Source organism: Serinus canaria, chromosome 17 (assembly GCF_022539315.1).
Source record: "Serinus canaria isolate serCan28SL12 chromosome 17, serCan2020, whole genome shotgun sequence".
NCBI classification, from domain to species: Eukaryota; Metazoa; Chordata; class Aves; order Passeriformes; family Fringillidae; genus Serinus; species Serinus canaria.
In genome coordinates, this window is record NC_066330.1 from 4,051,028 (window position 1) to 4,077,811 (window position 26,784).

Consider the following 26,784-nt stretch of genomic DNA (forward strand, 5'->3'; position numbering starts at 1 on the left):
GCCCATTACTCAGTGACCCCAGCCATATTCCTGTGACAGTTATTTGGGTTATTTGGGTTCCCAGGGAAGCAGCCCAGCACTGAGGCTGGGGGCTGGTAGCAGCTGCAATTCCCACTGTGCAGAGAGCTGCAGACTGTGCAGGGTCTGCACTGGGGTGCTGGGCTGTCCCAGAGCACCACATCATCAGGCAGGATGTCTCAGCTGCTTCCAGTGCCATGGGAAAGCACTTTTGCTCTCTGGCCTCCTCAGCCACACTGCCAGTGCTGGGGGATGACAGGCAGGTGCTGTTCTTGCTGAAAAATTCTCTGCAGCTATGTTGATCAGCTCTGTTATTTCTTAAAGACATGAAGTGCTTGGAGTTGTGAAAAAAAAACTTTTTGCCACTGTTTTCTTCTGCCCCCAGACAAGCACGTGCCTCATTTGGGAGCACCTCCCAGGTAGCAGCACTGACATCAGTCAGACAGGGTTTAGAGTCCAAACGCAACTGAAATCCATTGACAACCAGGTCATTTTTAGGAAGATGGGTCTTGCTGTCACCAGGGATCAGCTTGTCCTGGGAATGCTCACCAAAGCTGGTCTCTCTAACTTGCCAGTCATGGAAAAGTGTGTTAAACTCCCACTTTTACTGAAATGGTTGTAACAACTCCTTGATAATCCCAGTAATTTGGTTTTATCTATAACATGCTTTTAAAGTAAAGGGATAAATACAATCAGTCTGCATAAAAGGTAGCTATTAAGGAGCAGGCAAGTTGTACAATAATAACTTTCAATTAAAAGCCCTTTCTCACTATTTCTGCTGTTGTGGGGTCTGCAGATTTTCCTTAAAACTTTTGAAGCATGCCTGGGCTTCTTACAGGCAGCCATTTAACCTCCGTTTATGAAGAAATAAAGCAAAATTGATGTTGATTTTGGCCTGCATTGGGGGATACTTTTGCAACATAAAAGCCCTTTTGCCTGCAATTTGCAGAGCAGCCCTGTCACATGGATGAGGGCTGATACTGATAAAGATAAAGCTTTATAGCTGGGGCATTTGCAGCTAACAGCAAGCTAATGCTACATTTTCATTTTGATGCAATTAATGTTAATGTCTGCTACGAAAATTGTCATTAAATACCATTTTAAAATCCATTCAATTTGCATATGCAAAGCCCATTTACTATCATGTAAAATACACGGTGCCGTTCATCATGTCTTTTCTCTAGAATTTGTAGCTGTTATTTTTCTGGTAGTGATTATTATCTGGCTCTTAAAATAAAACCTAATGTCTGCTCCAGACCTGCACAGAGCAAGAAACCCTCCTGGGCTCCAGCAGTAGCAGGACTTGGAGAGGCTTTGAGCACTGGTTTGTGCTGGAGTTGCACTGGCAGGGAGAAGATTCTTTGCCTCTGTCCTGCTCCATTCCCAATTTCTGCCCTATGCAGAGCAATGAACTAAGTGGGAGAGAGTAGGATAAAGAACTTAAACTGATCTTTAACTCCACCAGAGTATTTCCACCAGGGCAGACAGGTAGAAATGATGTTGCTCTGTTTTTCTCTCCCCGGGATGACAATTTTCTGGCTGTCAGCTCTTCATATTCTTTTAGATTAAAGGGTTGGCATTGAAGATATTTTTAAGAGGCTTCAAGGCCATGATACCCCAGGTGAAATGAGACTGTGTTGTGGCATGTGTGTTAGATTCAGGTAGTTGATTTTCTGACAGGAGTGTTGTAGGAATGTGCCCCCTGTTGACGGAGTGACACAACTCTCCTTTGTCTCCTTAAAAAAGGATAAAAGCCCAGAAGTTTCTCTCCTCAATTAGGTAAAAAGCTACCTCATAGGATCTGGAGGAGTTCACCTACTTAACGAGAGACAAGTGGACAGGAGCCAAAAAGTCCTGCCTGAGCAATTTACTAGAAAAGGAAGAGAACAAAGGAACTAATCACTTTTGTGAGGTGGGTACTGGGAGAAGGATCTCTTGCACCTGGCTCAGGTTTTCTCTGTAAAGAGTTTTGTTATTTTGCTTTTCATTAAAACCTTTCTGTTTCAACACTACCATAGAAGCCATCCTGCTGATTTTATGCCTTCTAAGGCAGCTGAGCTATCTTGGGTGTGAAATAGATCTCCAAGAGCTTATGAAACCTGGCTGGAGGAGACCACATATCAGAGTGTCACCAGACATGGATGTGATGCTGTGACTCAGCACATCCAGGTTCAGTCCCCAGCTTCTCTTTTGGGGACTGTGGTAGCTGAGATTGGGGAGGGATGTGGGTGGGAGGATGTGGGTGTGAGGGTAGCTCATGGAAACCCAGAGCACCAGGAATATTTCTCTGCTCTGGGGTGCCCTGACCCCCAAAGGAGCGCTAACTTTCACCCTCATTCATAGAAAAAGTTTCCTAGATGTCAATACAGACTAGAATCCACAAAAGTGTGGAAAAAAATTATGAAGAGCACTGTAAGTGTACCACTTAGTGAAAAATTAAGGTTTTGAAATTTTTAGTATGTTGGAGATAAAAGCAAAATAGAAAGCACAAAGTTTCTTCTTTGTGCTTCTGCTTCCTTCTTCTTCTTCATAAGTTTAAGTAGCATTTTGTAATTAATCAAAAAAGTCCACATAGCAAACTCTTTGAAATCAGTTATTGAGTTAAAAAAAATAATCTAAGTGTCAGTTCTCAATTAGATAGTTTAGTGTTAAAAAACCTTGTAACAAAAAATTGTTGGCCATTTTGTGCCTTCTAATAAAAAGCTGCTAAACTCACAATAATAAAACTAGTTTAGTAATAAAAAAAAATAAAAATTTTAAATTAAATATTAAAAATAAAATATAAAATAAAGAATTTTAAAACACTTAAAAACAATTATAAATGATAAAATAGAAAATAAATAATAAATATAAAATTAAAATAGACAATTGACATTAAATCCAAACACAAATTACTGTCTCAAATACCTTCAATCCAAACCCAAAAAAACCAACAGGCAGGAAGGGATCATTTCATCCTGAGGAGGGCCCTTACCGTGGTGGCTTGCCAAAGGTCATGCCTGGGGGTGCCTTGCCCCCATGTCTGAGGATGTCCTTGTCCTTGCAGCGGATGTCCATGTAGCCATAGTACAGAGCAAAGTCCCTGGCTGTGGTGCAGCCTTCATCCACAGCTCCACGGCCCATGGCCACGAAATCCCGGGGCATGGCCCTCTTCCTGGGGTGGGCCTTGGCCTTCACTGAGTCCCAGTGGCCGATGGCTGGAAGGAAATGGAGACAAAGAGGAGGCATCTCAGAACCTTTTGGGAAAGCTGATTGATGTGTGTGCGCCCTGCATGGGGGTCTTGTGGAGCTAAGGTTCCTTTTGTGAGCCTCATAGCCCATCCCACTGCATCCCACATCCCATCTGAATTGGATGTCTTCTCACTCTCTACCCTGGCTTGCCCAGGATGGCTGATTTTACTGGGAATTGTTCCTGAGAGCACAAAGCAGGAGCCCTGACAAAGTTATGACAGTGCCCAGGTGCATCACCTATTGCAGGTGCATCCTCCCTGCTTGGGCTCTGTGTGAGCCACTGGAAGGTTCCAGTGTGACAGAGAATCTTTGCTGGTCACCAAGCAATTGGTGTGGTATTAATAAAAGTGAGTAAATGCTGGAGTTCTGCACTTCTAGCTTGATGAAAACTATTGAAGAGCTGTGGGAAGGAGAGGAGACTTCCTACTAGCATTGGGATTTTGTTGCAGGTCTGTGGTTGAGGGGCAGTGCCCTACCTTCAGGGACTCCTCCATCTCTCTTGTGCATGTACATCCCATAGGTAAAATCAGGGCCTGGCAGGGAGTAGCAGTTTCTCATGGGCTTTCCAAGTTCTGGCTGCAGAAAAAGGAATAGAGAAGCATATAGAGCATTAATAGAGAAGCATAAAGATCTTTTCTGGTAAGATAAAGCCCCTGAAAACAGAAGTTTGTAGTGGAACACAGCCACAAATACCAGGAGTGTCCATTTGGCAAGGGCTTGAATCCCACTGTACAGGTGAGTGCCACAGTGTAAAAAGGAGCTGAAGCCTAAAGGATGCTGAATTTCACACAAGTTAGGTTTTGAGTTATAAAGAGACCTAGCCTTGCTGGAAATAAGGATCCTGACTCAATAGATATGGACTTGAAGTCTTGTTTGGTTAATCTCTCCTTTGGTAGGGATGCTCAGCTGTGGTATTTGCAGCTAGTCTTAACTTTACTTTGAGTTATTTCATTTCCAAGTTGTGCATCCCCCCAAAAAACTGACACACTTCCCCAGGCACAATCACATGGCTGCTCCTGCCTGGGAATAATCAAGACACAGGGATGCTGGAGGAGGAGGAGAAGGGGGATGAAGAAGGGAGAGCAGAGCCTGGGTTTTATAGCACAGAAAAAACCCTTCAGCTCAATAACATCATTTCTATTTAATTTTCAAATGAACTCTTTCTCAGCTCATGTGTGTCCCAGCCTTGGGGTGTCTGTGGGATTAACTGACCTCCCCTCACCCTTTTGTCTCCACCTTCCCATCTCCCTGGTGCAGGATGAGTCTTGAAACCTCATTGCTGCTTGAAAGGGAGGGAAGGGGAGAGAGCCTGGCACAGGCAAAGCTGGAGCAGAGTCCCAGGAGCCCTGAGGGCAGGATGTGGGTGCTTTGGGACAGGTTATTTTCCATGGGAAGGGTGTTAGGAGAGCTGGGCTGTTGTAGGTGTTGGCAGGTCTTGTTGGGAGAATGAAAGTGCTGAAATACCACTCTGGTGCTTCTCCTGGCTGAACACTGACATTGAGATGGCCATTATCACACTCTGGGTCAGGAGCTGCTGAATCAAACACAGCCCTTTCTGCAGAGACACAGTGAAAAAGAAGCAGCAAAGGAACCACCTCCAGCTGGCCACCATGGCAGGCTCAGGCTGAGCAGGCTGATAAGGGACCCAGCTCACAGGAGCTGCTTGTGTAGGAGCATGATCCACCCCAAAATTTTCCTTTTACTCCCAGTCAGCACAGTGCAAACCCTGGCCAGGGCCTCAGAGCAGCCATGGCTCCCCTGTACACTGCAGCAGGGTGGCTGCTTTCCAGTGTGCTCTTCTGCATCACCCTCAGCTCAGGCAAAGCTCCCACTGAGCCAGTTTTGCCTGGAGAGTGAGGGTTGATAACCCCTGTCCAGAACAGGCACCCCTCCAGAGGGCTCTCTGCTGAGGTCTCTAAAATGTGCCTGTAATTCCTCCAGCTTTTACACTTCACTCTCTAAAGGAGATGTGGCATTTCCACTGCTCTCAGGAGCACAAATTCCCCAGAAAATGAGTTTTAGAGACCTGCCCTGTGTGAAACTGCAGCTCCTTTGTTGCAAGCAGCCCTTTCTAAAAGCCATCGTGATGCAAGCACGGCTGCATTTCCCCACATCCCTCCTGTGAGCCTCGAGCACAGGGAGGGACTGTCCCCTGTCCACCCCAAGCACGAGGGGACTGAGAGGGGTTTTAGTGCCACCAGGGCTGCAGTGGCAGTGACAAACCCTGTGTGCACTCTGTGTGTGCAGGGAGCTCGTGCAAAGAGCTGCCAGCTGGGATAAAGGAGCTTCCATTGCTGATCTGCTCCTCCTGCATTTACAGCTGGTTTTAGGGTGGTTGTCACTGGTGTGCAAGGTGGAATGTTCCTCAGATGCAGGAGAAAAGGCTTTTTCCTGGGATCACGTTCTGGGATCAGGGAAGTGAGGTCAGAAATCTGCTGAGGTGACAAAGGTGTGTCAGATGAGAGAAAAATCACTGAGAAACTGCAGGGCAAGGAGAAAGGTTTGTAACCTGTGGCAAAGCTGCTTCCAGACCCTCGAGTGCAGAGCCCTGAAATTACAGGATTTAAAGAGTCCCTTCTGCAGAGCACCTGAAGTTAACACAGTTGGGTGTTTACTCCATCACAAAATGAGTGCATGCTGTTTCCTTTTATGATCAGGTGGCATTTTACAGTCACTTTGCACTGAATAAATAAAGCTGAAGGTGCTGGATAATTAATTAAAAGAAAAACCTGGTCCAATATGTTGAACATGGAGAGAATCTGTGCCTGAAGAAAAACCAGCGAACTCAGAGGACTCTGGTTGCCTGCCAACATTTTTTACTTACAAAAGCAAAGAAGGGGAAGGATGTAGCAGGAATGAATGCTGCTCAGTGTAATCCACAATTACAGCCTTTCTTATTCATAAATGAGCAAAATGCTGTTTCCAGCTCATGGGCTGGTTTCATTTGTTTGTCCTGAGGCATTATAGGTGTGCTCTGTCAGAAAGCAGTGGGGAAACTGAGCCAAAGTTGATGCAGAAGGTCTTTTTTTTCCCCTTTCTCCCCCAGTTCCAGCACTGTTCCCTGTGTTCAGGCTTAGCCTGTCACAAAGCTGCTTGGCTGGAATACAGATCTGTCTGACAGCTGTGCCCATCAGCAGACAACTTCATTAAACCTCATTAAGATGTCATTTCTCTGCCTTATTTCCCACCTCTTGGCTCTAATTAAAACCATCTCTCTCTGCATCCCAGGCGGTCCTAATTTTCTCTGGGTACCTTCTGCAAGTTTTCTCCCTTTACGACCTCAGTGAGGAAAATCCAGCATCCTAAATGCTGTTTATCCAGCCAGTTTGGAAAAGACAGCTCTAGACCTTATCCTGAAGCATTCCCAGAGCACCCAGCAGAGATCAACACCTCTCAGGGCTATGAGAGATGAGTGCTGAGGCTTTGTTTGCTCTCTCAAACTGTCCTTAAGGGCTTGGCTGATGCATCCTTCCCCCTTGGACATGATAATTTCCCTGGTGGAACCAGATGTGTCTGGGCTGGGTTTGGAGGGTGCCGTGCTCCCACTGGTCATGGTGCAATGCTTGGGGTGTTTGATCAGTGGGGATTCCTTGGCTGGCTGAAAAGTGAGTGCTGTTGGGGTACTGAGTTATCCTGAGCCTTTGCCAGGAGTTTCTGATTTCTGCAGCCCTGGATTTGTATTTAAGTGTTGGAAAATGTTTGCTGTGGAGGAAGAGGAAAGCTCTGAAAGGGGTCTGTTTCTAGAGGTGGAGGCATTGCAAAGGTTTAAGGGAGTGCAAAATCTTTAAGGATTCCAGGTTTTGTTGCAAGACTTATTTGTGTCCCCTGGTGTTCACAGCCCAGCAACACACATTGCATCAATTTTCTGAAGACGACTGAGAGAGCTGGGAGACCCCTCCACACAGAGAGGTACAGAAAGAGACTGAGATGGGGAGTTTTAATCCCTGCCTCTACAGCCTTTCCCTGGGAGAGGATGCTGGGCAAATCCCTGAATCCTCTGTGCTCTGACTCAGCCAGGGCTGCCCCATCCCCTCCTCTCTGCCTCTGCCCTGTGGACACCTGCAAACTCTGTGCTGGTGCATTTTCAGCCTGCCAGGCCCTGCCTCCTTCCTACCTTCTGTTCCCCTTTTCATTACACCCCCTTGTACAGTAAAGCCTCCCGTCACGCTGCCATTACTATTATTATTGCAGATTTACTGCACTTGCAGAGTGAAGTGATTGCAGTGACAAGGCCCAGCATTTTTCCCTCCTTCCCCCCACGACAGCTTGAAATCAAGCCCTTCATTTGCATTTACATGATCTTGCTGTGCAGCTTATGAGATCGGGAGATTTATTTGCTACTTAGCTTGATGTTTGATTACACTCTAAGAAGGCAGTGAGCTACAAAGTGCAGGGATACATCAGAACTGAGCTACTGAAAGCCTCTGGGGGACAGTAACTCAACATCAGGTTTAGGTAGATGAGAAAGGGAATGTTCAGTGTTTTGAGAAAGGCAAATTTGATGAGATTTTTTTTTTAAAGGTGGAAGGAAAAACTTACCTTTTTTTTTTTTTGTGTGTGTGAGAAAATAAAACAAGGATGTTGTTATAAAAACACACCTGAAAAATCTGGGTTTGTTTGTGCAGAAGAAATCCTAGCAGGGGCTGGTGGTTGCTGGGCTGCCTGGTGCCAACTGCTTGTAACTTCCACTCCCAAGAAGATTATTAATAATAAGTTGGCAGTTGTCTTCGAAGCTTTTCATAAGCATTAAAGGTCAAAGCCAAAGGAAGTTTTGCTTGATGGACGACCACAAGATCTGTCCCTGATTTATTAAGCTTCAAAGCATGACACTGAGCATTAATATTCTGTAATAAAGGGGAAACTGAGGCAGGGAATCAGTGTGCCCATGCAGGACAGCAAAGGGAACGGAGTTTGGACTGGGGAGAGAAGAAAGTGAGACTGAATCATCCTTCTGTAGCAGTGTAAGAATCTTTCTCTTTCCAGAGAAAAGGGTGATGGTTGGGCAAACTGCTGCCCTTGGAGTCAGAAATGGCAAAGCTCAAGGGTCTTGCTGTGGGTTTAACTCCTTTCATTACATGTACTCCAGACAGATCAGCCACACTGCTAACCCAGAGTACATCCACAAGTGCAATCCCCACTAACCTGTGCTCCTGACTGACCTGCCCTAGGAGCTCCAGCCTTATTAGACACCAACCTTTGAGTGTCAGGTGTGGATTTGAGCCATTTTCCCCTCTAGAAGCCGTGTTTTGTGTAAGGGCAGCAGCAGAGCTGTCCCCCTCCCTGGCTTAGAGAGGACAATGAGAGAAGGCAGGCAGCCCTTCCAGCCCAGGTTCTCCCTACACAGCCCCTGGCACCAGCCTCTTGCCATTTTCTTGCTCCCAAAAAGGCCGGAACACCAACAAGCAAGGGCCACACACAGAGTCAGACACAGAAACCCCAGTCCAGGAAGCACCCACTGTCTGATACACTCACTGCACTTTCCAACTGTTTGCACTTAGCTTTTAGTCTTGAAAATTGCCATGAGATATGCTATTACAATTAATCATTAAAGACTTAAGAAAGAGTATACCCCATTACATAAAAGACTCCAGTGATGATCTTTATCCAACTTGTAAAATGGGCAGACTTGATGCCACTGGATAATTTCCCTCTCATCTGCACAAAATCATGAATGCAAGTCAGACTTTGAACCTGAAGTGAACACTGCGAGACCAGCTTATAATTACCAAAACTGAAAAAAGAACAGCGTTTTCTAATGAATGACAAGCCACTAGGTGGAAATCTAATTTGGTCTAATTAAGCAGCCTTTGTGAGGATTTGTCTTTAGATGAAAAGAAGGAGCCAAAGAGATCTAAATGCAAATGAACTCTATCATTTTGGTTTTAAAGGGCCAGGCAGATATGAAAGTATTTGTGTACACAATCTTCATGGGTGTATTCACCATCTAGTTTACCATTGAAAAATCCTGTTTACCCCAAAATTCTGGAACTCTGAATATTACTCGGTGTTTATGGAGTTAGCAGATAAAATGCTGTTGGAAGGACAATTTTAGCAGCACGGCATTGCAACTGTTAAAACTGTAATTCTCTGAAATGAGAGTGCTTCTTTCTGTTTGAAAATGGCTTTAAAAAAAACAAAAAAAAAAAAGATTTTTTTTGCTAAGGAGTCAGCTCCCAGCTCTGCCAAAAAAAAAAGGGATGTTTTTTGCTTAGGAGTCAGCTCCCAGCTCTGCCACTGTGGATGTGTGGCACTGTATAACTCTCAGGTCTTTGGGGGCACCTGCTGGACCCTGAGCTCCTCCTCAGCTCCTCGGTGTCAGGATGAATTACTTCAGCATTGATAAATCACCAACACCTTGCCCAGTTGTGCTATTTCTGCTGATTCTGCCGACAGTCTCCACGCTGGGAGCAGCCAGGCCAGGTACAGCCCCAAAGGCTGAGACTCACCGAGGTGTTTGACTGTAATTGAGATGGAAATATTGAAAACGATCTTCTCCTGCTCTATTAAACCTGCTCCTGACTTTCAGATAAATTTGTGTCTGTGTAAGGTTTTTGTGCCAGCGCTGAAGGTCAAAGAAGCACATGTGTTTCTGTAGAGGGTGTCACAGCTTGTGAAGTTCACATCAGCCCTTGCCTGTTCTCAGTCCTGAGGAAGAAACGTGGGCTGTAGTCAGAAGACAAAGCCCTTGGCAGGAGGGATGGGTTATTCAGCCTAAATGGATGTGCAGGTTACAGCTGCTGCTGAGTGAGGTCTTACCTGGGCCAGATTTTTCTTGAGCTACAACCATCATTCACCTCTAAAAGAGAGACTGGGGCTGGGATAGATTTGAGGACATGTAGGAACAGTGGCAGGGAGGTTTGGGACAGCATGGGGTGGTCCTGGAACAGCTGGATGGAGAAGGACCTTTCTGAGTCCCTGTTCTTCCTACAAGCAACATCAGTGGGAATATGGAGGCATGAATGAACAGATCACTGTGGGAAAAACAGGAAAATAATTCTGTCTTTGATGTGGCAGCAGATTTGGGAGCTCAAGGTATAATGTGGGCAGAATAGCATCCCGCAGCTTGGTAAAAAAAGAGGAATTTTACTATCTTTGCTGTTGAGTTCCCTGAGAAAAGTGTGGCCAGAGAGGATCTGAAAAGGGTGTAGTGGGGCTGTCATTTCCCAGAGAATCACAGCCCTGGAGACACCTGCTGTGCTGCAAACCCTGAAGTCAAATTCTGCCAGGGAATGCTGTTGCTCAAAGCCTGGCTTCAGTGAGGACACTGAGGTTTGGTTGAGAGAGGGGTATGGGCTACTTGAGAGTAAGAGAACATTCTCTAATTGTTAAAGAGAATGGACAATGGCTTTCTTTTTGGTTTGGTTTGGGTTTTTTGTTTTTTTTTTTTTTTTTAATTCAGTCCCCTTTCAGCACTTATGACCTTTTCTTTGTGCTTCATCCTTAATAATATCTGTTCTTTGAACCTCCCCATCTGCTACTTCAAGAAAAATCCCTTTATGTTCTCAAGACCAGATGTTGGCCCAGATTATGTCCAGAGCAACTCAGCTCAGTGAAGCTGCTGCTTACACCATGTAACTCCCTGCTGCTGCTTCAACTTCATGCAGGTAGTTTTTATTTTACTCCCCTGCTTTTATAAGGGTGCAATAGAACAAACTAAGCTAAGTGCTGCCAGTATAGCCTCCATATAAGTCACACTGACATTAAAGGAGTTGAATTCAAGTGAGAATTTGACTGTGGGCCTTTCAGAGCAGACTGGATATGACATTTCCTATATAGTAAAATAGTTCTCCAGCAACACAGACCTCTGATTCTTAGGCCAAATTAAATCCCTGGCTGCAAATGAGATACTGGCTGCCTTGAGAGCTACCTGTTATTTCACAGCAGAATTTGTCTGAAGTCAATACACTTGTGGTACCTCCTAGAAGAAAATTCAAATATTTTAGATGAGGAGACAACTTGTTAAATTCAGGAGAACCTCTGGTTCAGGAATCTCTCCGCTTTCACTCAAGGAGAAACTCTAATCTCTGATCAAAGATGCAGGAACTTACCAACTTCAGTCACCTCATGTACAGAATAATCTCCATTTTCATTAGAGAATAGATAAAGTTTTTGCTGTTAAAAAAGGATGCTTTTTCTTTAATGTAATAAAACCTCAGCAGGACAGAACGTCTTTACTAGACTATCCCTCACTATTCCCACAAGAAATCAAATATAATCCTATTTAAGAAGCTTTAAATAATTTTGAGCTTTCATATTGACTTATTAAAATGCAGCTTAAAAAATGCCTTCCTTGCAATCCCTTTACAAGGGTCAGGGATATAAAATTTGAAGAAATATGATTAGTAGATCAGTTGGAAAGATGTGCTGCAGCTTCCAATTTTATTATTTAAAACTCCCTTTAGGAAGAAAAGGTGATTCTGTAAAAAAAGTGGCACCATCTCCCTGAAGGAATCCAGTCCTGGGGCTTCCAGGACTGCATTCAGAATTCAAGACTTGTGCCAGGTTTTTCTTAGACCTGAAGAGCCCTTGCAGCTGGGATAGGAGAGCTGCATTCTGTGTGCTCCTAGTCCAGAGAAATTGAGGCTTATCAGGCTCAGGCACAGAATAATCCAGGAGCACCTGTGGCCATTCCTGCCTGGTTCAGAAGACAAAGTGATAACAGAGATGCAAATATGCCCCAGAGGACAGAGCCACTTCAGGGCTGAGCACAGGTACAGTTTGGCCCCCAGAGCCTTTCTCTTAGCACCTGCACACTTGGAGAGATGAAGAGCTGTAAACTTTCAGATGTTGGTTGGAGTGGGATCAGTCCCTTTTTGACTTTCTAAACACTACGTGTTGGAATAGAAAATTATGGGATGAAACAAGGCTCCTGCTGTGCTGACTTGAACTCTCTGCAGGGTGAGCTGTGTCTGGAAGCAGCAGCTGCAGACTCCACCTGAATCCTGAGGGGTCCAGGCAGAAATCTTCTTCCAGCAGATTTCAGTCCAGTTGCCCATGTTCATTCCTGTGGAGTTCAGAGGAAGTGCAGTTCCCCTGGGATCAGCAGGGTTGTAGGGATGTAAATGATGAGACAATTTGACCCTGCTCTTGAAGAATATTAAATACAGCAGACACTCCAATCGTGCTGTCAGTTGGGCACAACTCCCATTAAGCACCGAGGGCCTTGTGCTGATGCAAGAACCTGCCCAAATCATTTGCTCTGTCCTACAGCAAAATGTATTCAACCTGCTGAAATGTAACTGCAAAACCCAGGGAGCAAAATCACACCCTGCCCATTACACTTACAGCCAGCTGCTGTGAAATCCTAATGTGTCAGGCTTTCTCCAGGAAATAAGGGAACTAATAACTTTACTCCTGCCTAAGGCTGGACTTTGGTCAAGGCTGTCAAAGCTTCTATGATTTTCCAGTGTTTTTGAAAAAATATATCCATGATTTTGACATTTTGTGTGTGTGAGCAAGCAGGGAGCTGTGAGAGCTGAGCTTGCCAGAGCTGCAGTGCTCAACCTTGGGTGCTCTGCAAGGCAAACACCAACAGGTCCTGAGCCCACTGGTGCCTGTTTTCAGCTCCTGAGGATCAGTGCCAGTCAAACAGGGTTCACTCCTGCCCAGAGTTTTCTCCTGTGGCAGAAAAAGCAGCAGTGACACCAAAAGCAAGACCAGCAAGCACTGGAGAGAGACTTAATCCTCCAAGGAGCTGTCATGAGGCTTTTCCCTGTCCTGTCTTCTTATTTTTCTACATTTAGGGCAATAATTGTGAAACTGGACTGAAGTAGCAATGGGGAGTTGCTGCCAATGCTTTAAAACTCTCATTATCTATAGGCTGATCTTATTAATGGTGCTGAAAACATGCAAAAGTTATGGGGCTTATAAATTATTGCTTTCTTCACTCTCTCTCTGTATATATATTTCTAAAATTCCCCATAATTCTACATCTGACTCCCTCATTGCTTTCCCCACCAAATTTTCTCAATACAATTCCAGCTCTGCTTTGTTCTGCTGTTTTTCTCTTCAGTCCCATTTTTTTTTTTTTTTAAGGATAGAACATGAGGGGTTGGGTACTGCTCAGGTATGACATACATGAGCAGCCCAATTGCTTTCAAAGGGGCAACCTTCTGAGGCAACCAAGAGTTGGCTTGAAAAAGTCACTTCCTAATTGCATCATATTTGCTAAATCAGACATTTTACATGCTGAAAAATTCTCCATGTTCCCTTCGTGTTCAGCCATTACAAAAGGCTCCTGCTCTGCTGGAGTTCTGACCCATATTCTCCCTGCTGCAGTCCAAATTTGGTTGCTAAAAGGTAAAAAGGGGTTGGAAAAAAAAAATCTTTGCCTCATCATATCCCTCCCAACCTCAGTTCAGCTGCTGTGGTATTTTCCTTCATTATGCTGCTGCCTCAGACTGTAAACCTCTCTAATTTCCTACATCGCAGCTATTTATTTAAATGCTAACTCGCATTATGAAGTGATAATCCACAAGCGCAGGAGATAATTTATGAAGCATTTAAATTAAGAGGAGCAGCTAATTGGGAGCATGTGTCTTATAAGCCTTGCTAACACCAGAAAACTACAAATTAGGGAGAAAATGGAAGATATTTTTATCTTGCTTTTTTCTTTTGTAATGCACTGAGGAAAAATATTACCATACATCACACAAACACTGCTGCTCACAGAAGTCTTCTGTTGTTGGCTTCGTGGTTACTGCAACACACAATGCTCTCATTATTACAAATTCCTCATTATAACACACAAAATCATCTTTGCTCTCAGAGAAGGTGGAACGAGGTGGGGTTTTCTCCAAATAAAGGGGAATAAATTTTCCAGGAAAGGTCCCCTTCTCAGCTGCATGCATTAATTTAAAAGAGCTAAGACTCCCTTGTTATATAGCAATGTTAAAGTGCATTTAATTTAGGACTGCATCATGCTGTAAGAGTTTTATAGGTTTTTGTTGAAGTGGGAATGAGCATAAATGGCTGTGAATCAGGGAAAAGCAAATGTGCTGCGGCCACAAGGCTGAGGGAAGGTGTTTTGGATGTTCTGTTCAGATTTTTGACACCAAAGTCACAAACTTTGTTTTCACTGCAGCTTTGAGGTGGTTTATTCATTAAAAAACCAATATTGACCTGAATCTGAATAGCAATGTGCCCCATGCTGTGCAATTCCAGCTGTATAATGGAGATGGCTTCACTAAATGCTGCTGGGGTGGGCTGAAGGGAAAGGAGGACACTCAGGCCAAGACAACAGCACTGGGGAAGGTGATCATTATCCCAAGGTCACAATCCTGCATGAATTCCCCAGGAGGAGCAGGGAGGTGCAAGGCTGGGTGTCCTCAGGGGGCAGCTGCCTTTCTCTGTAAGTGCAGTGCCCCTCTGGTGGGGTTTTTTTTGGGTGTTGATGCTTTGATCAGAGGAAACATCTGGGATGTTCTCCCATAGGAGCCAGAAGGTTTCTGTGCACTCCCCAAAGAGCATCCCAGGCATCCAGAGGATTGCATGAGCACAGCTCTGAGGGAACTCATGGCATGTGGAGCCTGAGGCTGACAGTAAAATGATGCCCAAGGAGCATCCTGGGCATCCAGAGGATTACATGAACACAGCTTGAGGGAGCTCATGGCATGTGGAGCCTGAGGCTGACAGTAAGAACCACCTTAACATGGAGCCCTCTGCCAGCCTTCAGCAACCACTTCAGTTTTTGTACAGCTGAGTGAGATCTTTAGTTAGGATCCTCCTTTACCCAGCAACCAATTCTTGTGGCTCCCTTGTGAGGCTGCTGGAGACAGATTTGCTGTTAGAGTGAAATATTGTGTGCACACCCTGCCTGGCAGGGTGCTTGGGAAGCACAGCGAGGTCCTTGGGCAGAGGATGCTCTGGCAGAGTGTGTGTGAGTCCAACCCCACTACATATGTGTGCACTGCATGGCTAGAAAATACCTGCCTCTAACCTCTGCATTCTTGTTTTTGCTCTTACAAATCTCTCTTTCTGTGTATCCTGTCAGAAAACAGCCAGCAAACAGGCTCTGGCATTATTGGAGCTGCTGCTCCATTGGAAGGAAACCATAAATCTCAAACTTCAATCATATCTTTATGATCATTCAGCAAACAGAGATGGAGGATTTATTCAACATGGGATAGCAAAGGGGAAACTGCAGGGGGTTATTGCAGGAGATATTGGTTTAGCTAAGGCAGAACTGCTCCCTCGGGCCTCTCTAGGGCCGAGCCAATGAACAATGGCACCAATGACAATAACAAGGCAATTATGGGGAAGAGGGTGAGGAGGGGGTAATGCTTTGTTAAAGATAGAGGTAAGATTCCAGCATGGTGTCTCTTTTGTGTGCTTTAGGAACTAAAGGATGGTGTGTCTGCCTGGGGTGGTCTTATTAGGAGCTGGTGATCCTAAAAACACAGCAAGTGCTTCAAAGTGCCTGTAGCTTGCGTGTGACTGTGCTGCTCTCAGGAATTTATGATGATTTCCTCCCTAATTAAATAGGGCTGGCAATGGGTTCCCCTAATCCATGCTGCACTCCAGGGCAGGAGATAAGTACATAAACCTCTGCTGACCAAGGTTTGCCTCTCTGGCTGTGTGATGATGTTGGGTTTTCTGCATTTAGAACTCACTCCTACTCCCAGGAGGAGACTCAGGGGATGTCTGTTGGCCCAGGTTGGCCCCAGTGTTGTGCCACAAACACTAAAACAGCCCTTCCACCAGTTTGGCTTAGAAAGGCTGTTTTGAGATCCCCCTGTGATCTGGTGCCCAGCCTTGCACTGCTCCCAGCTTCCCATTCTAGATGATATTTTTAATAACAATAGCCAACTTTCCAAATCCTGACTGGGGAGAGAAGCTCAGTCCTTGTATTTCCAGTACAAAAAGACTTCTGAACAACAAAACCAGCACTGCATTTGCTCTCATGGGGATCAAAGTGGGGAAGCACTGGAGGGGTGGCTCCCGTGGGTTCGGCCTTGTCCTGGGAAGTTGCCTGAGTACAAAATGGGAACACAAAAACCTTGACACAAAGGGGTGGAAATGTTCCTGGGCGAGCTGGATCCTGCCACTGCTGCCAATGGATGGCACCTGCACGAAATTAACATCTTTTCAGGGTGCAAGAGACACAAATGTCTCTTTTTGTTAAAAAAAAAAAAAAAAAAAAAAAAAAAAAAAAGCGATGGTGCAAAAGCAGGAACCCATCCATCCATCCCCACCTGTCCTGCCTCCCCTCCCTTTCTTTCAGCAATTTTTTCCTCTCTCCCTTTCCCTCGTGAGCCCCTGGGCAGTTTGTTTTTGCCTGCAGAAGGAAGCTTGAAATATAGCGGAGGGGTGCGGGCAGCGCTCCCTGTGGCCCTGCCCCTGATGGCAGGAATGCAGCCATAAAATAACCCAGAGCCATCCGTAACCTGTCGCCAAAGCCCCTCTCCGAGGTGAGAGTTTTCCTCCCTGCCGTGGCTGTTAGCTGCAATGTATTTCTCCCTGCACTAAGCACCGTCTTTCCCAGGGCTGCATTACAATGATTTATAAACCCCATTTCTGGGGAAAACTAATAGATCAAAGTGAGGAGAAGGAAAAAAGGAGACATGAGCAGCTGGAAGAAGATATTGAAGCATGAAACAAAAACAGGAATGAAAAAGTAGTTTGTGGCACTACTGAGTTGTTCTGTGCTGCACTTCTGTTATTGAAAAATAATAGGGGGAATCTGTATTTTAATCCATTTTTTTAAAGACATGTTCAAGTATTCTGAAAAGCTCTACCTAGAGCCAGCTTGCTTTTGTGTGCTTCTGCATCTCTTACAGAACTAAACACTTATTTTGCTGTTTAGCCTTTCCCTGTCTATTCTCATGTCTTATTTAGACTTTCCATGATTTTAAGCAACATCCAGATTTTCTGTCGGGGTAACAGAAAGCCTTGCATGGAGGATTGATGCTCCTCTGGACCTGAGCCTAGGATGTGCTTGTTCCTTGGTCAGTTTTTACAAAGGAAACGTGGACTGAGGTCAGGGTGGCCACTGGGGTGCTCTACCTTTGTCTCTGTTTCCTCTCCTGCACAGTGGAGGTGAATGGAGGAGATTCATCACAGAACTCTCAGCATCAGTCAAGTTAAAACCCGACTGAACTGAGCCAGGAGCACAGCCCAATGCTCATCTCTTAGTTCTACAATGATGAATGCATTAGTGTTTGTGAGAGCTTTAGTGATACAGAGCTAATTGGGCTTTTGTGTGTGTTCTGCTTGTCTGGTTCAGCACCAGACATCCCTGACTTCAAACGTAGGCAGGGGTGGAGAATTATTATGAAAATAACCATAATCCTTGTGGAGTGCTTCATAGATTCCCAGGGCTGCACAAACCTTCTGCCTCCCATCTCCCCACGTGGAGTGGATGTGAGAGCAAACCTTACACACCTCTGGTGAAGTGCACTGAGTAGGACAAACAGAAGATTTGACAGAAAACAGACCTGTGTGGCAAGACCACAGGGGCTTTTCTAAGAGATTGTACAGAGCCATGAGAGGGAAGCTGAAGAATTATCCCCAGGCACATCCCAAACTTCTCTGAGGTTTGTTGGTTTCCATTCAAAGCATTTTTCTGTCTTCCTGTTATAATTTTCACTCTGCCTGGCAATTTTCTGTTGCCAGTTAATGCTGCAGTGCTCTGTTCACTTTAGGCTGCCTGCTTTGTCTTGGTTCCTGATTTCTGCTCCATCCTTTGGTGTTGGTAAAGGGTTCCTGGGGGAATGCAGGTGCAGGGGATGTTCATGGATGTGCATAATTGATCCTTCTCACAGCTGACACAGGAAACAAGCATGTGGTGAACTGCTCTGCACAAGAAAGGGCTGTGCTGGTTCTCACAGAGGAGCTGAGGGGGGCAATCAAATACTGCCTTTTCATTTTGGTGACTTTGTAAAACACATGGCCTGGAGAAGACACATCCAGGATGGCATCCATGACAAGATCTGCTTTCAGCTCCATGTCTCACTGTTGATCATAGAGGTAAACATTGCCACTGGAAAGATCAGCACCTGCCCATTCAAACCATCTGATGGGTCTCTTCCACCCTGAGATATTCTGTAATTCTGTGACCCTCATGGCTGAGCCCAACTTTTGGCTCAGGGCTTTCATCAGTAAGAGCTGGGCGAGTTAAAATGAAAATACAATTAGTTTTCTAAAAACATGTTTTAAAATGCTTCAAACAAGAGAGGCCATCTTGTTAAAACATTCAACTCCTTCCTTCCTTTGGCTGTGCTGCCCCAAGGAGCCCCACAGCTCCAGAGAGCCATGGTGGTCACACCAGGCAGCTGCAGAGGCCCCGTTTGGGATCCTGCATGGTTCCATTGCTCTGCTGACCAGAGCCTGATGCAGCTGCCTCTCCCACGGACCTTGGTCTGGTAGCTGCATCCCCTATTACCACAGGTAGAAAAATCATCCATGCTCTAATAGCTATTGTAACCATCCTAAAACTATGACAAAATCTCTCTTCTGACTCCCTAAGGCCCAGCCAGTCTTTACTCTTCTTCTGTTTCCTGTCTGCAGAGTGAGCTGGCAGGATGGAAGACAGCTGGGAAGGCAGGGAGAGCTGAATGTGGACTAAGAGCTGCCAGAGGAATATGAGAAGAGAATTTTGCCCTATAAGCTTTAATAAGGTGGTGGGTTAAGAGAAATGCAGCTAGGGAGAAAGATGGGGAATGTTCTCTCACCAAATGGGCACTGCTTCAGTTTGTAAAAGCACCAGGGATTCCCCATGTGGCTTAATTTATTATTTTCCCACTCGTTAAATGCCAAAACAATAAAGCAAAATCTATTGTTAGCTTTAAAATGCAGGTGATTTGCATATGGCTGTGATAGTCCTACTGCTGCCTTCATTTAAACTCAGTAAGCCGAGGTACCTTTAAAAATTATGACTTGTTTTACATTTAATATACTGAACTATGTTAACATAATATTAAGAGGCTGACTTCACAGCTTAATTGCTGATCACGTAGAAGGCAGCTTTAGCAGCAGCATTAGTCTGGCAGAGCTGTGCAGCCTAAGATGAGCAGCTGGAGGAGCAGCCTGCACAAAGGGGCTCAGAGCTGCTCCCTCCCTGCCATGATGCCCCCTCCAAGAGCACCCTGGAAACCCAAAATCATTTGTACTCCCTTGTGTTAGGAGGTATTTGGCTCCTTGATGCAGAGCAGAGGCTGTGCAGGGTAGAATTGCACCTGACAAAGCAGTGTTAGAAAATCAGGTGGGTTTTTGCCCCATCCAGTGAGGTTTTGCAGAGGGGGGAGGAATGCACCCTTCCCTGGCTGCTCTTCCCAGCCCTGGGTCTCTGAGGTTGCTGCAGGCACTGGGCAGTCCTGGTGCTGGTGTTGTATATTCTCATTTTCTTCCTTCCTTCTTTGACCCTTGGTTGTGTCAGGCTGAATGCAAAGAGGGCAGGAATGGGGATGGGAACCAGGCCCAGGCAGACTCTTAACCTCTCCTTGAATGCAGAGACCCTCTGACAATATTTTGGTCGATACAGTTGGCTGAGGCTGCACGAGGCTGCTTGGGAAGGGTGAATTGCTGCAGTTTCCTTTAGTCCCTCTGTATTTTCAGCATCCTGAACCCTGGGGCAGCACTCAACAGCAGGGCATCACCTTTAAGGAGGCAGCTCCTGTGAGTGGCTAACTCGTCCTTGATCCCCAAACCCCCAGCAGGGAAGTGGCACATGGTGTTACCCTTCTTGCACATTGTCAGAAATGTAATTAAGATCCAAATATTGCCCCAGGATGTGCCCAAAATAAGAGGGATCCCAGGTTTTTCAGGAGCTGAAAAGGCATCCAAGCATTTCCAGCTACTCACATTCATGTGTCTCTGACTTCCACTCATGGCTCAGATTTTGAGGTCTGGACTCCTTAAAAAAATTGCCTTTTTCTCCGTGAAAAAAAGCACCCAGATTGACAGAGATGTACACCAAGTTCTAGCCCTCTATGATTTAAAAGAGCAAAGTTATAGGCCCCTGAAAATTGAGGTTTATAAGAGAAGCACTGGCAAACCCTTAACTACAGAGAAGCTACCAGGCGTTGCAACAATAATTGGGAAGGGAGGGAAAAAAAATCACACCGTGTTTTTCAGTGCTTAGCTAAGAAATACAACAAGAGAGTTTATTGCTTGCAAAACACAGCTGCACTGCCTCAAATTGGATGGAAAAACGAACCCTGATAATTTATTACACCCCTAAAGTCACAAGAATGTACCCATAAATTACTTTTTTGGAGGGGGAGGGAAGTGGTACCACTGTAGTCCATTCTGCACAACCTACTTATTAGTATCATAATTTATTATTATTATGCCCTGCTGCAAATAGAGAGGCAGATAAAACTCAAATCTATTAAAACAACCGCTCCACTTTCTCTGAGCCACTGAGGGACACCATTCCAAAGGAAATGAGATAAATTACTAAGACAAATGGATGGGTCTTGCATTAGAGCACGTAGCTTGTATATATGCAAGAGCAGGAGGATAATTCAAGCAAAAAAAGAGTCATGTTAAGTTTTACCATTCAGGATTCAACACAGAGGGACTGGGATAACATCAAGTGGTCAATTAAATGTTTCTAATGTATAGATTTTTTTTTTCTCCCCCAAGATCTTATGTGTTCACTTGGAATGAATTTGCAAAGCTGAAATAACTGCCCTGCTTCTATTGCAAATGTACCTGGATCAGCATGTATTTAAAAATATGCTTAATCCAGCTATTGTGAGGAAGCAGGCACTGTAGTGGTAAGCCTGAAAATTACATTTATTTTTATATATATATATATATATATATATATATAGATAGATAGATAGATAGATAGATAGATAGATAGATAGATAGATATAGATATATAAATAGATATATAAATAGATATATCCAAGTGGTGCTGATCAATTACAAAACTGATTTGAATTTAAGATTGTTTTAATTCCCAGAAGGGCAAAATGGCAGAACCAAAGGTGTCTTGATCAAGTTCACCACGTGCCTCTGCTAATGGGTCAAGAGGAATTTTTGTTCTATTTTTCCTTCTCTTCATTTCTTTCTGGAGCAGCAGTTTTTAATGCTGCCCTCCCCTTTCATGCCACATGGATGGATTAGCAGAAATTATAATTGTTTTGGGAGGTTATTGCTCAATTGCCCTCTTCAGGACATGGTTACTGCAAGGTCAGGATGGGTTTGGTGCTCTTGGCCATAGTGGCTGGGGTATAATAGAGCCCTGGTTTTGGAAGCTGCTACTCCAGAATGGGTTTGGGCACAAAACTGCCAAGATTGAGAAGAAACCTGGCAGCAACCTTCTTCCTACAGCCAATTTGTGGTTTTCACTTTAATTATTTTTAAAAATACAGCCACTGCATACGTGATACAAATTCATCTGGACTTTCCTAAGCAGTGTTTACTCTTCATATTGATGGTGATACTTGGAGTGAAAAATGGAAGTATACAAAGTTATTTCCTTTCTGAGCTAAAAGGTACATGAAATACACTCAGAAAGCTACATTTGACAATGCTCCAGATTTGTGCTTGGACATTTTTGCTCCTGCAACTTTATCTAATTGTTTATGTAAGATCACGAGGGTTGAGAAGGCAGGAATTTGTTCCACCTTCATTTGAGTGTCAGTTGGCAAATCCAACAATTGTAGCTTTTGTTTTCTGGCCCTTTGTTCAGATCCAAGGTATCAAACTTCCCAGGGAAAGCTAAATTTCCACTCTAAAAAAACATGCTGTTGGTATTTCCTTCAGCTGTGGTATCTGCCTCTAGCAAAGTGCATGGCCACTACTTGGGCTCTTTTGTCAGCTTTTCCTCCCACTTTTGCTCCTTCCAAAGGGAAATGTTCCATCTGCATGGCCTGGCAGTTTCTAGTGTTTAGTTTGGTAGCTGGTTACCTTCCTCCTGAGGTTCTGGCACTGCCCATTTAAAGCATGGTACTGTTAAAGGCAAGTTTCCAAGCCACTATTCCCTCTCCAAAAGGGAAGAGGGTGATAGGAACCAAGCAGATCAGGGCTAGTGAAATTTTAAAGTATTATGACACACATACATTTAATATTACATCACATGTAAGGGAACAAGCACATATGATTGCAATATTATATGACAAATACAGGTTCTACAATGTTAAATTTAGTGCCTTGTGATTGATGATCCTTTGTTTCCAGGTTTTCCTCTCTGTATATATTATTTCTGTAGGATAAGCATCTTACCAGCTGGAAGAAACATACAACTTTTTTATTTTCTAGCATGTAATTTCTGTTTGATTCACAGCTAATAAATAGGTCATCTTGTACTTTTGAAATGCCAACATGCAGTAATTCAGTGAAATAGAGACTCTACATTAAAAAGCTGTCAACCCCAGTGCAATTTTCCTGCACCCTATGCTCTGGAAAGATACCTTGTCACTCATAGTTCAGTTCTGTTTTCCTGAAATATCTCTTCTTCTGCATAAATAATGAATATAGTTGCATGAAAATATCTGGCACAATGTCTGTTCTTCCTCCCACTCTAAGGAGCTGCAGTACAGGCTCTGTATTTATTGGTTGATCTTCCCAACAAATCTTGCTGAAATCACAGGGGTGGTAATAGCATGGCCCCCTCCCAGGTGTTCTCTGTGCTAAACCCATCCTGCCCTCCTGCCTCAAGGCAGGCAAGTGCTGCCTTCAAAAAACACTTTGCTGTTTAATTCTTCTCCAAATGTAAAGGCTACAACAACACAGAGTCATTTAAAACACTTATTTGCTTTCAAGCTCTTTCCATCTCTAATGTGTCACGCAGGTCTCTCAGCCTGTAGCAGATTCTAATTAGGAGTTTTTAAAATTAATTCTATTCTTTAAAAAAGCTTGCTATAAATCCCACCAGATTACTGAGCCTGTCTTCTAATTCATATGATCTGAAACACACAATTTACTGGTTTTTATGGCTTTCTGCTGGTAGCTCATTAGAGGTGACACAAGGATGGCAAAAGCTGGGTCTGAGGCTCTGATTTCCACCACAAACATTGGAACTGGGCTGCACTGTTTGCTCATTGAAGGAGCCCTCCAGTTTTCTATTCTGATCTGTAAAATGGTGCATCCAAGGGATCTCACCTCCTGAGACAGTTTCCAGATGCAATGCAGGGAAATCTCTGCAGTGCTGATCTCCCAGTCCTGGAGTATTTATAACCCACCCCACAGCACACAGGCAAAATCTGAAGCCAAAGATTGAATCCTGCAGGTGTTGCTCACATGAATGCTTTCCCCTGATCCCCAGCTCGATAATGTGATGTGAGGCAGGGGCAATGCTGTTTGAAACTGGATCAGCTCAAACCATGAAAAATTTGGCAGTGCCTTTTGTGGGTTTGAATCTACAGAAAGTTGGAACCTGCAGAACCTTTGAAAATGGAGAAAGCAGGGTGTGCTAAACCCCTGGGAGCCAGGTCTTACAGAGGATAAAGCTGCTGAATCCTCACAGTGAGGTCCAAAAGTAATTTAAATCTCTTCCTCTCTCCCCCTGCTCCCAATTTCCCCATCCCAGTTGTTGTGAGATGCATCAGCTGAGAAGGAAAGTTGGAAAGTGACACTAATAAGGAGGGCTCAGACGCACTAAGAGTATTAAAAGGTTAGGTCATGGTGTGTTCTATTAAATAGAATATTAATTGAATTCTTGACATCTGAGGTGAACTGTGACATGCTCATGGGATAAATATTGCATTTAACAGAGCATCATGACCTAAAGCTGTAAATACTATTGAGCATCAGTGCCAATCCTTCACAATAGATCTTAGCCCCAGTCCTCAGGGTACGAATGCTCCCTTGGAGCTTTGGAAGCTTGAGCTTAAAACCAGCTTTCACATTTCTTCTTTCTGGTCTCAGTTAAGTCTGAAATTGCTTCTTCCATCTCAAGGCTACGCTCTGCTTCAGAGCTGTGGTTACAAACTCCTAATATAAAGCTAGAACTGGACGTTTCAAATGCCACGTGCTGCACAGTGCAAGAAAGGTTGAAAGAAAATTTCTCCATTTCCACCCCCACACCATAAAGAAGATTAAAACATTACAAAGACCAATTAAAAATAGGGAATCTAACGGCAACATTTTCATTAACCCTCCCTGGTTCTTCTTTCTGTCTCATTAGTCATCACAGGGAGAGGAAGGATCATTTTAATTAGCAGCATTGTAAAGCTTTATTTAAGGCAACTGCCCCTCCTGCTGCTCTCTGGATTACCCTGACGGCTTATAAATACAATACCAAATCATTACCAGCCAAAAACAACACTGCTGAAGGGCTTGGAAGAAAGAAGATCCACTGTGGTCAATGTTTAGGGCTCTTTAACAATGTCCTTTCTCCTGATTCAGGCATAATTCAAGCGTAATATTGGGCTTTACAAAACAACTCAATATCCTCTTACAGCAAAGTCCTTTCTAGTTGAGGATACCATGTGTTCAACTCTCTTCCCCTTTGTTTTCAGGGCAGAGAAAGCACAGAACCACATCTGATGGGCTAGACATGGTAGATATGATCACAGGTTTTCCAGCATCCCAATTTAGAATTACTTGTTAAATTCCTAAATTAAAGGGACTGTGGGATGCTGACAGCCTTGCAGGAGGGGGGTGAACAAGGAGACCCCAACTGGAGGAGGCTGGGGGAGTGTTTTAGAAAAGAGGATTTTGAGAGTTTAGGAAGAAAACAAAGTGAGAGCCCACATTTAATGGAAAGGAAATTTTTCCAGTTATCGCTTGCTGAATTTCACATTTTTGTAGGAATTAGCCCAGTGGGTCTGCTCTTTTAAGAAACCCTCAGCCAGCATTTCCAGCCAGCAGTTTCCACAGCTGGCAGTGCAGTCCAGGGTGCATGTCCAGAAGAGCTCATTTGCTCTCCCCCACACCCACAGAGGTGTGAGTGACCCCACTGCAGTGCTCGGGTTTATTTTCAAACAAGTTGGAGTCCCCACATTGCAGTCAGGGATTTGGTGCAGCCCAAGATCTCTCACACAGGAAAACATCACATTTCTTAAGATGTGAGCTGCACAAAATGTCCTCCTCCATGACTCTGCTTGGGCTATTAGGATTCCATTAGGATTATTAGGATTCACCATTTAGATCTGTGGCCTACTTTCCCTGACCTGAATATTTAACTGTGGAATCTTCATTCCACCTGGGTCCTGCAACCTCTAATTGTTCATCACTGTCCAGCCCAGGCAGCTCAGGCTTTCCCTTGGAACACCCCATTAGCTACACGTGGGAGTTTCAGTGTTGGGAGGATTCTGTGGTGGAGAATTTATGGTGGGGTCACAGTCAGGATTTGATTTTTGAAAGTCAGAGCATCACACAGCTGAATTTAGTTGAAATTTGAGGTACCTTTGAGGTACCTTCTTTGCTGTGGGTACCAGCAGAGTAAGGTTAACACATCTTTGCATTAAGGTGTATCAACCACCAAATTCTTCCACTTTATTGCTTGCCATGACAAAAAGAAAATCAGACCAGATGACAAAAACTCTTTAACACTAAAGTGTGAAAGCACAAAGTGCAATTCCTCTCCCCTGAAAACAAACTCCCCCTGACTTCAGCTGAGCACAATGTGGAGATAATACTGGCTTCTTCAAAAGCCATGTCTGTTCCTTCACAAAGGTTTAAAAATTATTCTGAGTGCTTGATGTTACCTACGTGAACTATTTTAAGTAATAACCAGAAGGGAGACAGTACTGATGTATCCCTGAATGATTAATGCCTTGCTGTATAGAGTTTATTTCATATTAAGGTCTGTTTCTGTGGGGGCTGGCAGGGACAGGTGATGTCTTTTATGGAAGTAACTGCTGCATGTCAGACTGTCACAAATACACATTAAAATATTTTAAAAAAGAGAAGGGGGGGAACCTGGAGTTCCAGTTTGGGACTGACCAGAGCCTCAGCCAGGCTGAGCAGTCACACTCCTGAGCTCCTGTCACCAAAGCTCATCACCCAACCTAGGGGAGCCTTGCAGAGGCCAGAGTACTGCCAGGAGAGCTGCAGCGTCAAGGGATCTCAGTCTCCAGAGATCACAGATGCTAAACTCACTTAAAACCAGACAGTGAAAAATAGTCAGAGTAGCAGCAATTGTAAAAGTTTATATAGGAGTTGCTTTGTTTTCTATTTATAGCTGCACTGTATTTTTCTTGTAATACATTTTTAATGACTTATAAGGCCTAGTTATTTATTCTCCTGAAGCCAAATACTTTCTCTACCCTGCTGATGCAAGGGACTGAGCTCTGCCCAGAGGAGCTCTGTGGGAATGGCAGGATCTGCTCCCTGCACTGGTCCCAGGCTGGGGGGACCCTGCCTGGCCCTGGGGACCCCCACAGCACCCAAGGCACTGCTGCACCCTCACAGGCAGCTCCCCACTGCCTCTCTGCACAGGGACTGCCTGTGGAGAGCCCTCTCTGGGCCAGAATATTTTCAAATTGCTGATTATTCTATCTGCACACAAGGGAGTCTGTTTTTATGGTTATTTTGCTTTACATTTCTTAATCCAAAATTAACTTTACTTTAAAAACAAAACAACCCCCAAAGTTGTTTGGGGCAGTGCCTCACAGACAGTGGTTCCTTCCATCTGGG

The 26,784-nt window shown here is 44.4% G+C and overlaps 1 protein-coding gene across 1 annotated transcript in view; it reads right to left on the reverse strand.

Moving 5' to 3' along the window:
* CFAP77 (cilia and flagella associated protein 77) overlaps nucleotides 1-26,784 on the reverse strand; it is a 62,587-nt gene that overhangs the window by 26,132 nt on the left and 9,671 nt on the right. The window contains exons 2-3 of the mRNA XM_050981142.1: nucleotides 3,726-3,825; nucleotides 2,993-3,215 (exon numbers count right to left, since the gene is read on the reverse strand). Coding sequence (XP_050837099.1) covers nucleotides 2,993-3,215; nucleotides 3,726-3,825 — 323 coding nt within the window. The remainder of the gene's footprint in view (nucleotides 1-2,992; nucleotides 3,216-3,725; nucleotides 3,826-26,784) is intronic.